This window comes from Plectropomus leopardus, chromosome 5 (genome assembly GCF_008729295.1).
Source record: "Plectropomus leopardus isolate mb chromosome 5, YSFRI_Pleo_2.0, whole genome shotgun sequence".
NCBI classification, from domain to species: domain Eukaryota; kingdom Metazoa; phylum Chordata; class Actinopteri; order Perciformes; family Serranidae; genus Plectropomus; species Plectropomus leopardus.
In genome coordinates, this window is record NC_056467.1 from 27,859,184 (window position 1) to 27,873,633 (window position 14,450).

General features: G+C 39.3%; 1 protein-coding gene across 1 annotated transcript in view; it reads left to right on the top strand.

Moving 5' to 3' along the window:
- LOC121943478 (mastermind-like protein 2) overlaps window positions 1-12,613 on the top strand; it is a 47,059-nt gene extending 34,446 nt beyond the window's left edge. The window contains exons 2-3 of the mRNA XM_042486999.1: window positions 3,512-4,720; window positions 12,362-12,613. Coding sequence (XP_042342933.1) covers window positions 3,512-4,720; window positions 12,362-12,613 — 1,461 coding nt within the window. The remainder of the gene's footprint in view (window positions 1-3,511; window positions 4,721-12,361) is intronic.
- Window positions 12,614-14,450: the final 1,837 nt, after the last annotated feature.

The following is a 14,450-nucleotide window of genomic DNA, read 5'->3' on the forward strand; positions in this document are numbered from 1 at the left end:
CCTGTTCAGAACTTTTCCACTGAGGTTTACTTTTGTGGGAAAGTATATTTAACCTCAAAATAGTAGTTACTTTTCTTTTGCAAGCATTGCGTATTCTGATTAAATTTTAATATACAAAATGCTAATATATTATTTAAAAATACATAAAAATGTACTATTTATTTGACAAACACTGAATCGCACTACAATTACAAGACCATACCTCCTACTCTCTATTTTGGACCAATAATGGCAAATTTTGTGCAATTTAAATAAATCAATTAAATATTAATGTTATTGTTATACAATGATTACATACCTTATATTTATTTCCATGATGCGAGTATTTCAAAATTCAAAACTTTGTGGCAATACAGTGCATACCACTGAGTTATTTGTCATCTTTGTTTAAAATGAAATTGCTAAATTGGATTACCATGTTAGGTAACACAGTTACAGTCACTGTTGGTGCATTCAAAAACATTATGAAGGTCTTAGAATCAGAAATACTTTACTGATCCCCATGGGGAAAGTGTGGTCTTTTCACTTGGCATCAGAGTGTTGCCAAGACACATAGAAGTAACAATAAGTACATATATGAAGTGTGTAAAATATAAAGACAGTAATAATAAAAACAATGTTAACACTAGTATATGAAATGTCAAAGATTATAAGTATGTATAATATTTTGAGTGTGTAAAGTGGTAAAACTATGTGCCTGCTACAATACAGCGTATAAATAGTATGGAAAATTCGAATATAAAATATGTGTATAATGCTACAATGTAGAACACAATATATACATAAATAGGAATAAAAACAATAATATATATAATATACGATATGTGTGGCATATGTTAAATAAAAATGTAAGAGTTTTAAGAATATTGCACAGTTGAATAATTGCAGGTTATTGCTGTATTTGAATTATTGCACCATTATTGCACAGTTAAGACAGCATATAAAGAATTAGTTGCACCAGAATTAAATGCCCCAACAAAAGAGTTTTAAAACTGGGCTGTGATTCCAGCTGCAGTGCTACAGTGACAACATAATGTTGACAAAAAAGAGGAAACAAATAGGTCACCCTTGCTTGACTCTGACATTAGTCACATGCACACCAGCTCTCTTTTTTATCTCTGAACGCGAGTTTTTCTTCCGCCTTCACACTGGTTGTTGTCATGGAGCTCAAGTTTCAGGTGTTTGCAAGTTGATTTTCCTGCTGTGCTAAAAGTGTTCTGCACAAACGTTAACTATGTAAGCTAAAGCCTCTGGTGTGATCCTCTGAATAGAGTTGATCATTTCAGTATCCCTCCCCCTCTCAGTACAACCCGATAAACATCATCATCCATCCACATCTTTTCACTATGTTGAAACACTTACACACTTATTAGTTTCACTAAGGGAGGCTTGGCGAGTCGCAGATATATTTGTGCCTTGATTAAAATATGAAGATGCATCTCTGAATAATTGTTAAGAGCATTAGCAGAGATAATACAGACATGAACAGAGCAGAAATGTAGTGAACTGCAGGATTCACTCCAAACCCTCAGGCTATGAATCATCTTAATGTAATGTGTGCCAGCAGGTGGAAATGACTCAAATTTGTTCCCACAGTGAAATATGCAGCACACTGATACTCCTCTCCTGTGCTCAGGTTGGTGTACAATCCAAGCCATTTTGTTTTCCATGCAGGCACCACATTAAAAAATGGTCAGATAATCAGTCATTTTTGTGTATACAACAGTGTGCCACTGGATAGACAATTTCTTTCTCACTGAATTGTTGTCAATGACTCACAGTGAGGCAAAAACTCCTTTGTTTTGTTGACTGGGGAATATATGCTCCTGAAAATATAAATAATCTAAGTTTCTGCTATGGTAGCATGCACATTTTGTTTCAGTTTTATGGAGATGTTAGTGAGTGGTCAGAGTGATGAGTCATGTGCTAGATACCTTAAATGAAGACATGGGGAGAGGACAAGGGAAGTCAGATATCTGCAGCCGCATGTGAAGCAGAATTTCAGCCACAAAGGAGAAACTCTGCTATCTAACGAAGCACAATGGAAAAAAAAATATAATGTATGCAAATGAGGGAAACAAAGACCCTATTCTTCTCTATGCGGTCTGTCGACTGTATCAGAATCCTCGCTATCTTCTCAGCCAATCCACTGCAACTACATCATATCAAAACAGTTGTTTAAATAAAATTACATCTGAATGGTTGTTATCTCTATGCGACTGACTGATTTCACAAAGCCATGTCAGTGGTAGATTTATGTCAGAAGAATAAAGCATTAAAGACATCATCACTGAAATAGTTCTACTGAATGAACAACACTGTCTATAAATAAAAGTAATCTTCCTAAATTTCTCAAGTTGGTCAAGTGTGCAGCATCTTCAGGCCTCCGAGCAAATTGTGAAATTGAATTAATTTACATGGTGGTACTCTGAGCTGGTTGTAAAATTCAAGGCACCCATTCTCAGAACTATCACTATGATTTAAATTGGCTCAAAAGGCTTTTTAATCAAGAGTAATAATTAAAGTCCTGTTATGAAAATGATGTCTTGTGGGTTAATCTTCTGAAATTTAAACTTCATCACTATAGAGGTCTTTTTATTCCCCCACGCCGGCGATAACCATGGCAAGCGGCATTGTGTTTCACGTTGTCTGTCTGTCTTTCCATGCCATTTCTGAGGGATTTTTTTCAAACTTGGCAAAAAACGTTCACTTAGACTCAAGGATGAACTGATTAGATTTTGGTGGTCAAAGGTCAAGGTCACTGTTACCTTGCATTCATCTCATTCTCATGAATGTGACATCAAGAACACCTTGAGGGTTAATCTTCAAATTTGACACAAACGTCCACTTAGACTTAACAACAAACTGATGAGAACTGGGTGTCACAGGTCAATGTCACTGTGATCTTGCGTCTCATTCTCATGAATTTGATATCTCAAGAGGGCCTTGAGGCAGTTTGCTCCAATTTGGCACAAACATCCACTTGGACTCAAGAATGAACTGATTAGAATTTGATGGCCAAAGGTTTTTGGCCATAACTCAATAATTTCTAGGTTAATTATGACAAGATTTTACACAGTTGTTTGTTGGAATGAAATGATGACAGTTTTTATCCCAAAGGTCAAAGGTCAACTTCACTGTGAGATCATAATGTAATTTAAAAAACAAACAAAAAAAACCCACTTTTCTGGCCATTACTCAACAACATCTCTCAGAGGGGAAACATTTGGTCAGAAACTGAATTGGTGGCATTAATTTTGAGTGTCCACCTTAAAACTGTGCTGTTGAAACTGTGATTGTATGGATCTTCTGGGTGTGAAGCATCTACATTTTCACAGACATGGATGTAAACTATAAGTGCAACTTGACTGGTGTTTGGAGGCAAACAATCCCATGGCGGTGATTCTAGTCTGAAAAACACTTACCTTTTTATAATAAATAAACAAAATAAATGTGTGGTGAAGGTACTAGTATAAGTGTTTTTTAAACTCCTTTTTGTTGTGTTTTGCAGCTTCAAGGATCTCTGCGAAGGAAGATTGAGGGACATGCACCAGGACCAAAGCAGAACGGGCTCTCCTGTGGTTTCTCTGGATCAGACTTTAAGCGGGTCCGTGTGGATGCCGGCAGTCTCGGACACGGGCCCTGCAGCCATAACTTAACCCAGTCGCATTCCTTGCAAGGATCCTCAACCATGGGCATGCAGAGGAAGAACTACATGATGCCCCATGGAGTGGGGTCAGACATATTCAACATGACCCTGAAAGAAATGAAAAAAGAGCCTGTTGAGGTCCAGTCTTGTGGTCAGTCAAATGCAGACATGATTTTTGACTTCAAAGATGAAGGAGGTGGTCAGATTGACCCCGAGCTCCAGGATCTTTTTGATGAGCTGACAAAGACAGTGCCAACGTTGAATGACCTGGAGTTTGAGAGGATGCTGAAGCAGGATGATACATTTGGTTTGGATCTTGGCCGGCCAAGCTCAGCAGGAGCAGCTGCCAGTCTGTGTTCCCCGACAATGGATAAGCCAATAAAGATGGAGCACTCCCCAGATTTTGGCCATGTTCATGGTGGCTCGCCACAGCTTCGACCGGCCTCGGCAGGACCCTCTTTTACGCTGACCAGCACCTCTTCTACCACCACGTCGCAAAAGGCTAATACTCAGGCAGGACACCCCAGAGCCCTGCCCTGCTGGCCAGAAATATCCCACGCAGAGCAGCTGAAGCAGATGGCAGCCAACCAGCAGCAGCCAAGCTCTCTGCTCCATCACCACCACCAAACACCACCCGCAGGATTGACCAACTGGGCTCCTGCCATGAGCACCCACTCCTCCACCAGCCCCTTCCCCCAGGACAAAGTCCCTAGCCCGGCCCCACTGAGCCAGCAGCGGATTGGCTCTCAGAGTAAAGGGATCAACAACTGCCTCTTCAAGTCAAACGGCCACAATGGCTCCCATCATTTGGACATAAAGGTTCTCAGCAGCAAGCCCACGTTGCACTTCAGCCCTAAAGCACCCCATTCTGCCAGCCAGACAATGCCTATCATGGCAGGCTCAGTGAACAAGACTTCAGCCCAGCAGCAGCAGCAGCCATCAACCAGCCAGAATCAGCAACATACAGCTCTCCACTTCCAGAACCAACAGATCTCCACGTCAGGTGCTCTTTGCCTACAGCCCAAGTCGGCTCCTGCAGGGCTGCCATTCAAATTGTCACAACAGCGACAGGTAAGAGCTCTGTCCAAAATCACTTCACACAGGATTGCTTTAATTGAAATCCTTGTATGTCCAAATGTTTTGGGGGCAAAATGGCCTTGAGCTTAGATTGATGACTGACGACTTTGAACATATCCAAAGCTTTTTTACAACTATAGAGGAATGCAATGGTACTGTACACAAAATTGTAATTGAAAGGTCTCATTCCAGTCGTCCACCAACAACTTGAGACGCTGAAATTTGGTTGATTTTAGAATGTGACATTGGGTTTCCAAAATTTAGTGTAAAGATGTCTAATGCCAATGTTAAATTGATGTAGAATACTGATGACAGATGACACTGATGTTTTGTTGGTTTTAAGTTGTGTTTTTAAGTAGGCCTAACCAAAATCCAGTGTTCTCCAAATGTCCCATCTCAACATCATTTGACGTGGAATAATGATGACCCAACGTCTGCAAAACATCCTTATTTAAACATACTCACAATATGATTTTTTAACATCTGTAGACATTAAAAAAGGCTATCATCAACCCGATTTTCGTTCCAACCAAAATATGATGTCAGTTTCTGGCATCATATGATGTCAGTTTCTGACATCATATTAACGTGCAGCACCAGGTGGGTTGAATCACATATTTACCTTCATGTATGAGTCAACACAATGCCATTAGAGGTAAGGTTTTCGCAACATGTGCCTATAGCATACTATTATATGATAAGAATATGTGGGACTTTTTGGTTTATGCCTCAGTAGATGTACAAAAAACTGTTAACTCACTCCAGTGATATTTCTATAAATCACTATTGCCTTTCTAACATTTTTATATTGAAATGAAATGAGAATACACCAGCTTTTTTTACACACCTTCAAAAATGTCATAACCCCCTCTCGCCCTCAAGAAGCATGGTCAGGTTATGTGGGACAGCTTGTTTGGTAAAGTGGGACAGTCATTCTCAGATTTAAAAAAAAGGCTTCTTTGCTATTTAGCATATTTAAGAATGGGGCAACTTGAAAATGACAGGCTGTCTTTGCTACAGAGTGTGAGTCAGATCAAGCCCTCGCTTCTCCACAGCTCCAATGTCTCATCCAAATATTGTTAGTTATGGTCCGAAATGCCGATATTGAGTCTTCAAAACGGCAGTCCGTACACCAATAGGTAATGTCATGGTGGCTACATCCATTAGTTATACACTCTATGGTTTTAACAATGTAAAACCATGCAGTTTTGGTGTTGGTTTTGTGCATATAGAATCATTCTAGTACCCGCTCTACCTGATGTCCCACTTTACCTGAACATCGTTGTATAATATAGTATACAACACAGCTAGTGCAATAAATTACGAGGTCTATTTTAAGTTAATGGCAACAACTACTGCTCCAATGCAGTGTCGTGACTCACATGTACAGTATTGATTAATAACAAATTTCCTGTATCATTTTATTTGTTTAGGATATTTTAGACATGTGGTTTGTGTATTTTGTTGCATTCTATATTCAAAGTAAATAATAGCATTTTTCTACAGACGGTATAGTAGCATGGTGCACAGCAGTCACGCACGCTCTCTTTAGTCTTCCTTATCAATCGGTTTCCGCAGTTTGCTCGCAGCTGCCAACCTGCTGTCTGAAACAGCCACAATGCAGCTCTGTTTGTTTTGGGAGTTGATTTTCATTGTTCTAGCTGCTTGACTGTGCCTTTGCTGTTGTGACTCCCTTGAATATGTATTTCCCCTGAAAGTGTTTTGACGATGACACAGATTGCCAGAGCATGGTAGATTAACATGCAGGACTTCTAATTTCTCTGCTTGTCATGATGGCTCCCCGTCAGGGCACAGATATGCACAGCGGGATTTGCTAATTGGAGGTTGTTAGCTACAAGGGACAAGTGGTGGAAAATGACAGTAATCTGCTTAGCCTGGTGCCGGAGGTTGAATCACTGATTTGTTATGATTGGGGAGATTTAGACCGTCCCCTCTTTCATTTTTGCTCTAACAGTATCTGTAGCTGTCTTTGTGTGAAATGATAATGCAAGCCACACAAGAGAGCTCTCATAACCTCTACAGATAAAGGGAAGTGCTTGAATGACTTGGAGAGGGCGGGAGGAGGGAGAGAGGGAGGGAGGTATTCAGACATGGAAGTAAACAAGGTAGAACGACAAATACATCATCACACATGGGTAAAACAGAACCAGTTTTACTACCAGCAGAGGCATTTACACTCCAAAAACAATGTATGGTTTATGGCATTTTCATTGGTTGTCCCTTTTAAAATATTATAGGAAGCTTTCTATGAGTGTAAGTGACACACGATATATATCTATGTGTATATATATAATATATATATATATATATATATATATCTATATTTTTTTTTTTTTTTTTTTAATCGGTAAATGATCTTAACAAGACAGCTGACATTTTTGTCAGGACTATTTTCTATATACTAAGCCTGCAGCTAATAGTTATTTTCACTGCTAATTAATATGTTCAATATTTTAGTGATAAGTTTGATTTTTTTTCTTCTGTTTTTGTCCATAAAGACAGAAAATTGTGGCGATGTAGACTAGTGTTTCTAAAATGGCAAGGTGATACCCTCAAATGTCTTGTTTTGTCCTCAAGGTTTAGTGTGATAAAGGAGTAAAAAATTAGAAAATACTCACATACAGAAAGCTGGAATCTTGTTTGTTTTTTGTATTGCTGAACCCTTTGTAACCTGGATCGACATCACCTTTCCTGTATTGCATTCAGGGGTCTTTCACAAGTATTTAAACATTTAAACCCTAATTGGTTTGATTTCTTTCAAAAATGTGGTTTAAAAAAGGCAATGAGCAACTTGGCAAGAAATGTCCCACAAATTGAATAAAAATTAGTAGATTAAGAAAAATATTTGTAAAAATAGCTGGGGAAAAATGTCCAGAAAACTACATTTAAAATGATCTTCATCATACATTTCAATTATTATTGTAAAAGGAATTATGATCATTTTGCAGTACCTTTACATTTCCTTGTTCTTTTTTTAATTTTCCCATTTGCTAATTAATTTGCTAATGTTTTTACTCATTTCTTTCAAATTTCAGGTCAATTCTAAGTGGCTTATTGCCTTCTTCCCATGTTTTTGAAAGAGATCAAGCCAATTTGCCCAGGTTTCAAGGTATTAAACCAATTAATCAATTATCCAATTTGTCTGCAATTAATTTCATAGCTGACAACTAATCAATAAATAGATTGTTGCAGCTCTACTATATACACAATGCATTTATTAAAATCGTCCAAAAGTAAAAGTACTGGTTTTGTCAGAATTAGTATTATTATTAGTGTTAGCACAGGTGATATTTAGTTAAAAGAAAAAGAGGCTCTATTGATTAGGCCTGTTTAAAATGTAAATTATAAGCAGTAAAATTTAAATTTAATTGTGTGAGAGAGAGGTAAGAGGGAAGAGACTTTGAAGAGTTGGATATTTAATAATGAGATTAAAATTAAAATGGATTTTGATAAATTGTTATAAAACCAAACTTTTCCAAAGCCTGGCACTCCTGAAAGTAAAGCTCGGTCACCTCCGGTCTTTAAAATGCTGAGAACATGCAACTGTGCTCAAGTTCATGAGGGGTAAAGGCTCAGTGAGACAGCTCTCCCAAGGACATTGTGTTTTAATGTGAAGCTTGTTTGAACAAACAATATATGCACACATAAAACTGGGGATATGATAGCATAGGAGTTTTTGGAGAAGAAGACTAGCCACCTTATTATTTTAGAAAAAGGCTGATAATAGTGTTTGTCTTGTGCAGTCAGCATGGACAGGGTTAAATGTCTAGCTAATGAGGAGGGGACAGCTCACAGAGAGGAGAAAAAGAGAGTGGAGTCTCTTCCCACAGTGAATTGAATTAGTAAAGCCAGAGAAATAACGGTCCTGAAAGAGTGCCCTGATATCCTCTGTAACACTAGCAACTCACAGTGGGCTTCCTCCCACTGAGAGAAGCTGAGGACCTTTTTTGTACAGCCAGAGACGTGCGATTCTGTGCTTTTTTGAAGCTTTTTTGAAGCTTTTTACAGTTTAATAATCGGTTGCTGAGTCAAACATGTCAAAATTCAAATCCACGACTATGCAACTCTCTAGCTGTAGGGTCACACACAAAAAAAATACCTCACTCACAAAGTATGAATACACTCTCTGGCAGCTTACAGTAGAGGACACTAATGCATTATGAAACCTGAGTTACTGTGGTTGGTTGGCAATGCTTTTTCAAGGACAGAATTTAGCTAGTCACATCAGTAGGGTAGCTGTGTTGTGCATTTAAGCTGAAGAAAGTAAAAAAGACTTACTTTTCTGGGGTTCCATAAATGGCAAAATGAAAGACAATCCTGGTGCATTGGTTTTCTCCTCATTCTCAAAAAATGTTCGGAATTTTTCTGGAATATCAATACTTTATCCACTGCTGTAGAAAGGATTATTTTACAGAAAAACTGACACTAAATGCATTTTCTAGCTCAAACTGGGGTGTTTGAGTTAATCACCCATCTCTTAAAGGAGCTCTCTGCAACATTTCAAACATCGCAAACTATAGCAGGAAACAACTATTTGATTTGATGAATGTAGTCACACTGCTTCTCTGTGTGTTGCAATCAAGGCAGCCTCCAAAGAGGATAAATGGAGCCAATGCTGGAGTGCCAAAAGCTGCAATTCATCAAATTGCCACTTGAGGCTGGCTCCAAGAGTGAGTCAATCCCCATTGACCGCCATGTTAAAAAGCCCAATTTTACAGCAGAAATAAACATGTTTACAGCCTGGTTAACAGTTTTTGCCTCTATAGCTAATTTCAGTGTTCATGTATAGTTTCATAATTCACCCATTTACATTTTATCAAGGCCCAAAATAATGCATTATTAGGGGTGGGGCTGCTTTGAGTTACAGGGTGTCTGCCTTCAGTGTTTTCGGCATCCAGTCAGATCTACCTCTCACTCCTCCACAGCGCCAGCCTCTTGCCCAAATATGGTCACCTCTAGCTCCTGAAAACCAAAATAGTGACAGACGAAATGCCAAACTTGAGGCTTCAACATGGCAGTCCACAAACCAGTGGCTGATGGCTTTTAATTACACAGTCTGTAGTTGTAATCTGAGTTTTTCTGTTAGTTGTTGCGGTAGACTGTCCCACCTGCGTGCATGATAAGGCCCAGACATTAGGGGTGGGCGATATGGCCCTTAAAGAATATTATGATATTTCAGGGTAATTTTGAGATAACGATATTTTTGATGATATGACAAAATACTGAAAAATATGTAGAAAATATATAGAAAATATGATGTTTTAAAATTAATTTCAAGAGCATAAAATTGCAGCACAGTGTTATGTTTTATATGTCAGCAATGTAACAGTTTGCCTTAAAATATATAGTGAAAACCAAACAAAAACGATCAGAGTGAGTTTCAGATTCTGTACAAATAAAAATCGTACGACAAAATAAAAATCAACCACAAATCTAAATTGTAGATTAGCGTAGACGTTTTCATTTGTGCAATTTACAAAAGATTCAGTGAGCCAGTGTATGCTGTCTGCTTGAACTTTGCATTTGATGTTGTTGCTGTGCTCTCCTCGCTGGATTTTTGGCTCTCCTCATACTCCTTAAAGTGCTTCTGTTTGAAGTGGTGAACTAAGTTTGATGTGTTGCCCCTCTTTGTTGTTACAGTCTTGTTGCACTTCTCACATATTACCATAGTTTGTTGTATATCTGATCTTTTGTAACCAAACCAATTCCACACTACTGAAGTTGCTCCCCTCTGCGGAGCCGGTACTTTCGCTTTCCGCCATGCTTGTTGTTGCTGTGCACTGCTTGGTTACTGGTGGATCGCAAACAACGTTTAGGTGCATACCGCACCTACTGCACACAAGAGTGTGTAACACCACATCCCCTATCCACAGTCTACATTGTGGCCATCAGTCGAGTTTTGTTAACCCTTGTGTTGTCTTTGGGGTCAATCTGAACCCAAATGAAATCTTTTTCCATCAAAATATGTTTTTTATACTTATGTAAACAAGGTCTATTGGCCCTAAATTCTAAAATGAAGGGAAAAATGTCAGAGTGAGCCAAGAGGACAACAGGTGTATGGCAATCAGGAGGACATTATGAGGGAAGTTAAGAGCATGCTCTGACGTCACTACGTCAAGAGGTAATGTTGCCATTATTGTGATATGCATTTTTTAAAATCATTTAAAAAATATACCAGTATTACCATGAACGATACGATATGGCACACCCCTACCAGACAGTCTGAAGCCAACATCAAAGAACTATTGGCAATGAAGAGCGAAAGTTGTGTTGCACTTAACACACTGTAGAATGTACAGCCAAAGGCCAACTTGCATGTATGTTCTGCACCTGCATGAGAGGAAATAATTCTCTGTACCTGCAGGTGGCGTTAGTTTGTAATTGTTATTCAAAAAGGGAAACTGGAAGAGTGACAGGACACATTCAAGGTGCTAGTTATCCAGTTAGCACATTAACAACACAAACCAATGTTGACAGAACAAATTATATTTACCCTGCACTACCAAACTATAGCACAAACAAGTAAAATGTTTTTTACCTAACATCAAAAGTTTGTGTCCATCTCACTCCCTTTTGACTTTAGTCGTTGGTTTGCGTACCTCATCTCGGTTTTTCCTCCTGTCACTGAGCTGAACTGCCAGTCAGAGGGATCTGATGCCAATAAGTGCCATCCAGTGTTGCAGGACACACCGCCAAAACTATGGCGACAGGCTCTCAGCAAAGGCCTGATGTTGACCAACGGCTGACTGTTGGCTTGTTGTTGCATGGCCATTAGTTATTGTCCAGCTGAGGGTGTATATAAGTGCATGTGAGTGTGTCCCACCAGCTAGCTAATCGACACCACTTTGCACTGCCTTCACACATCTGTTACCTGTGATATACGGATGGTGATGTCCTTCCCAACAATGTTGGTTCTCTCAGCACTGTGACCGTTGTTAGTGCTGCTGATGGATTTAGCACTGTTAGCTGCCAGCCACTGGCTCAGCTGCGTCTATGTTGAGAACCGTGTGTATACAACCCTGCCCAGAGTCTGTATCATAGATATGCTCTAAATATTGCATACAGCTCCTTTAATTTTCATTTTTGATATTAATGTTCACAATGTAATCCGGCCTGCTACACTGAAAGGGCTCCTCAATAGATTTATACTTTATTCATTTTAGATGTTTGGTTTCTATAATACTAATCATGTGATGAGAGTTTTCTTTTTACTCTTTGTATGTTTGACTCTCAATCCCTTGAAAGTGGTTCACTAATGTGTGCCTGTATTTTAATCCTATCTAAACATTTACATTCAGTTTTACATTTACAACAGTTGGCAGAGAATCTTATCCAGAGTGACTTCTTCTCAGCATAAGACAGCACTGTTAGATCAAGTGAAGACAGACATTTGGCAGCAATTTCATCATCTCAGTGATTAACGTTGGCTAATTCAGATTTTCATTTAAATGCTACACAAGAGCTCGTACATTCTGAAGATTAGATTGCTCTCCTTACTGAAAATGCAAAACCCCAAATTACAACTGCAACTTAAGATAAGGGTTTTTTGTTTGCAGTAAATAGTGATTCCTCAACTTTTGTTGCTGATCTTGTGGCACCACATCCCTCAGTTAGGATAAGAGTGGGGCCACGGGGGCTGAGCCTACCAGGTCACTCCGGCAGTGCTGTGAAGGGAGTACTTGTTTCCTGGGAAAGGGAGCCGCAGCCAAGTCCAGATGCCGAGCACTCCCCAGGGACAGCGTCCTGAGTCCAGACTGGAGGAAGTGCAGTGTGAGAGCCGGCGAGGCTGGGCCTGGATCACTGTCAGCTGCCTGCACTGCCGCAGGATGGGAGACTAAATCACTCCGCTCCTTCTCTGAGGCCTGAGCCACATGTGGTATTCATTAACAACAAGCTTGTGAAGAATGAGAGGGGGGAAAAAAACATGGAAAACAGCTTTATGACACATCGGGATGACAGAGAGGATTACTCAGTTGTACATGCTAAAACACCCCTCATTGGGTTTGTCTTACAACAAAGATGGAACAAGACCTCAATAGTGCACCTCTGCAGGAAAAATTTCTGTGATGTTCACAATTTCTCACAGTCTCGATAACTGGATACAGAGAATCAAAGCCAGTGACTCTGCTTTCGAGAGTAACAGGAAAAACCACTGTTTTGATGTTTTAGTCCCTGTGTAACCTCTTTGTCGTGCTTGGTTTGCTGTGTGGGTTGAACTTGGCGAGAAGGTGAATATTAGCTCATGTGAAATGGCTTGTGACTCCTGATGAGTTTCAACTCTTTTTGTAATCCTGTCTCGTTAGTGAGTTCTCCAAATTTCAGCCCCATTCATTATCATCCTCGCACACACGCACACACACACACAGACAGACACACACACACACACACACACACACACACACACACACACACACACACTCTGGGACCACAAAGTCACCACCCTGTAGAGATTCACCCTCTGCAAAGAATCTGTCCGCTAAGTAATAGCTTCAAATGCACTGTTGGATTTCTAATCCATTTCACCCTGGGAAACATTTTAAGTCAACACATTGACTGACATTGTATACACAGCGTGTGTTGACTTGGATTTGGTGCACATTAACCTCCTTCATGACAAATGCATGCACTTGGTTGAAGCTCAAGCATAGTGAGAGCATTCTTGTTTCCACAAGAGAGAGAGGTTTTACTTAGAGTGCACAGCTGCCTAAAAAAGGGAAGAAATATGCATTACAAGGACATATAACATCTAAAACACCCACAATGGTGAAAGCTTATCTGCAAAAGCATACGTTCAGGACAAAACTTCAAGCAAAAGGCCAGTTTGGCTATCTCAATTTCATTTGAGTGCTGCCGACTACAACGTTTTAATCAGTGTGATAGTGTCAGGAGCCAAATGGGTTTCTAGTGGATGGAATGCCTCCTTGCCAAACACAACACAGTGATCAGTAAAGGAGAGCTTATTAAATGGAGGTAGTCATGGTGCTGGCGCTTAACTCCCCATTGGCACACATTTCCTGCTGTCTCAGGGATTCTTTCCACTCTCTTTAGACACAATTATCAAGGGAGAAGCAGGCCTTGAGGAGGGCTCACGCTCCCCCTTCCAAAAAAAGCCTCTCTCCAAGTCTCCCTTTTTCATCTGCAGAGGGAGTAGCCTTGACCACATTCTGGAGATTGAATAGCATCTTTGACACAAATCTGTAATGTCTTGTAGAGTTTTGCCCTCTAGTGGTCAACTCATATCAGTGCATTGTGTTGGTTTCACAGAACTCAGCTTCAATCTACATGCATTTAGCAGAAAGAGGCATTAAGATATATGTGAAGCATTGATTTCCTGTTCAAGTTTTTTATCCTCGATCCCAATCAGAGTAAGTTGATAAACAGTATCTGCCTATACCGAGTATCAGTCCAATGCACACACCAAGTATTTTATTAAAAAATGTATGTTCTTGAAATTTCAACAGCTCTACAATGCAATATAAGAAAAATGTCTGCATACAAACATTTCCTACATGGTTTTTTAATTTTTAATTTTTACAAAATAACTAAAAATATTGTAATATGGCTCTTATCAAAATTCTACTTAGTGCAGTATTTCAAAATAATAATAACACTACTACTACTACTACTACTACTACTACTACTAATGATAATAAAATTAATAAGAATAATTAATATTATTATTGCATACATACATTTATTTGCG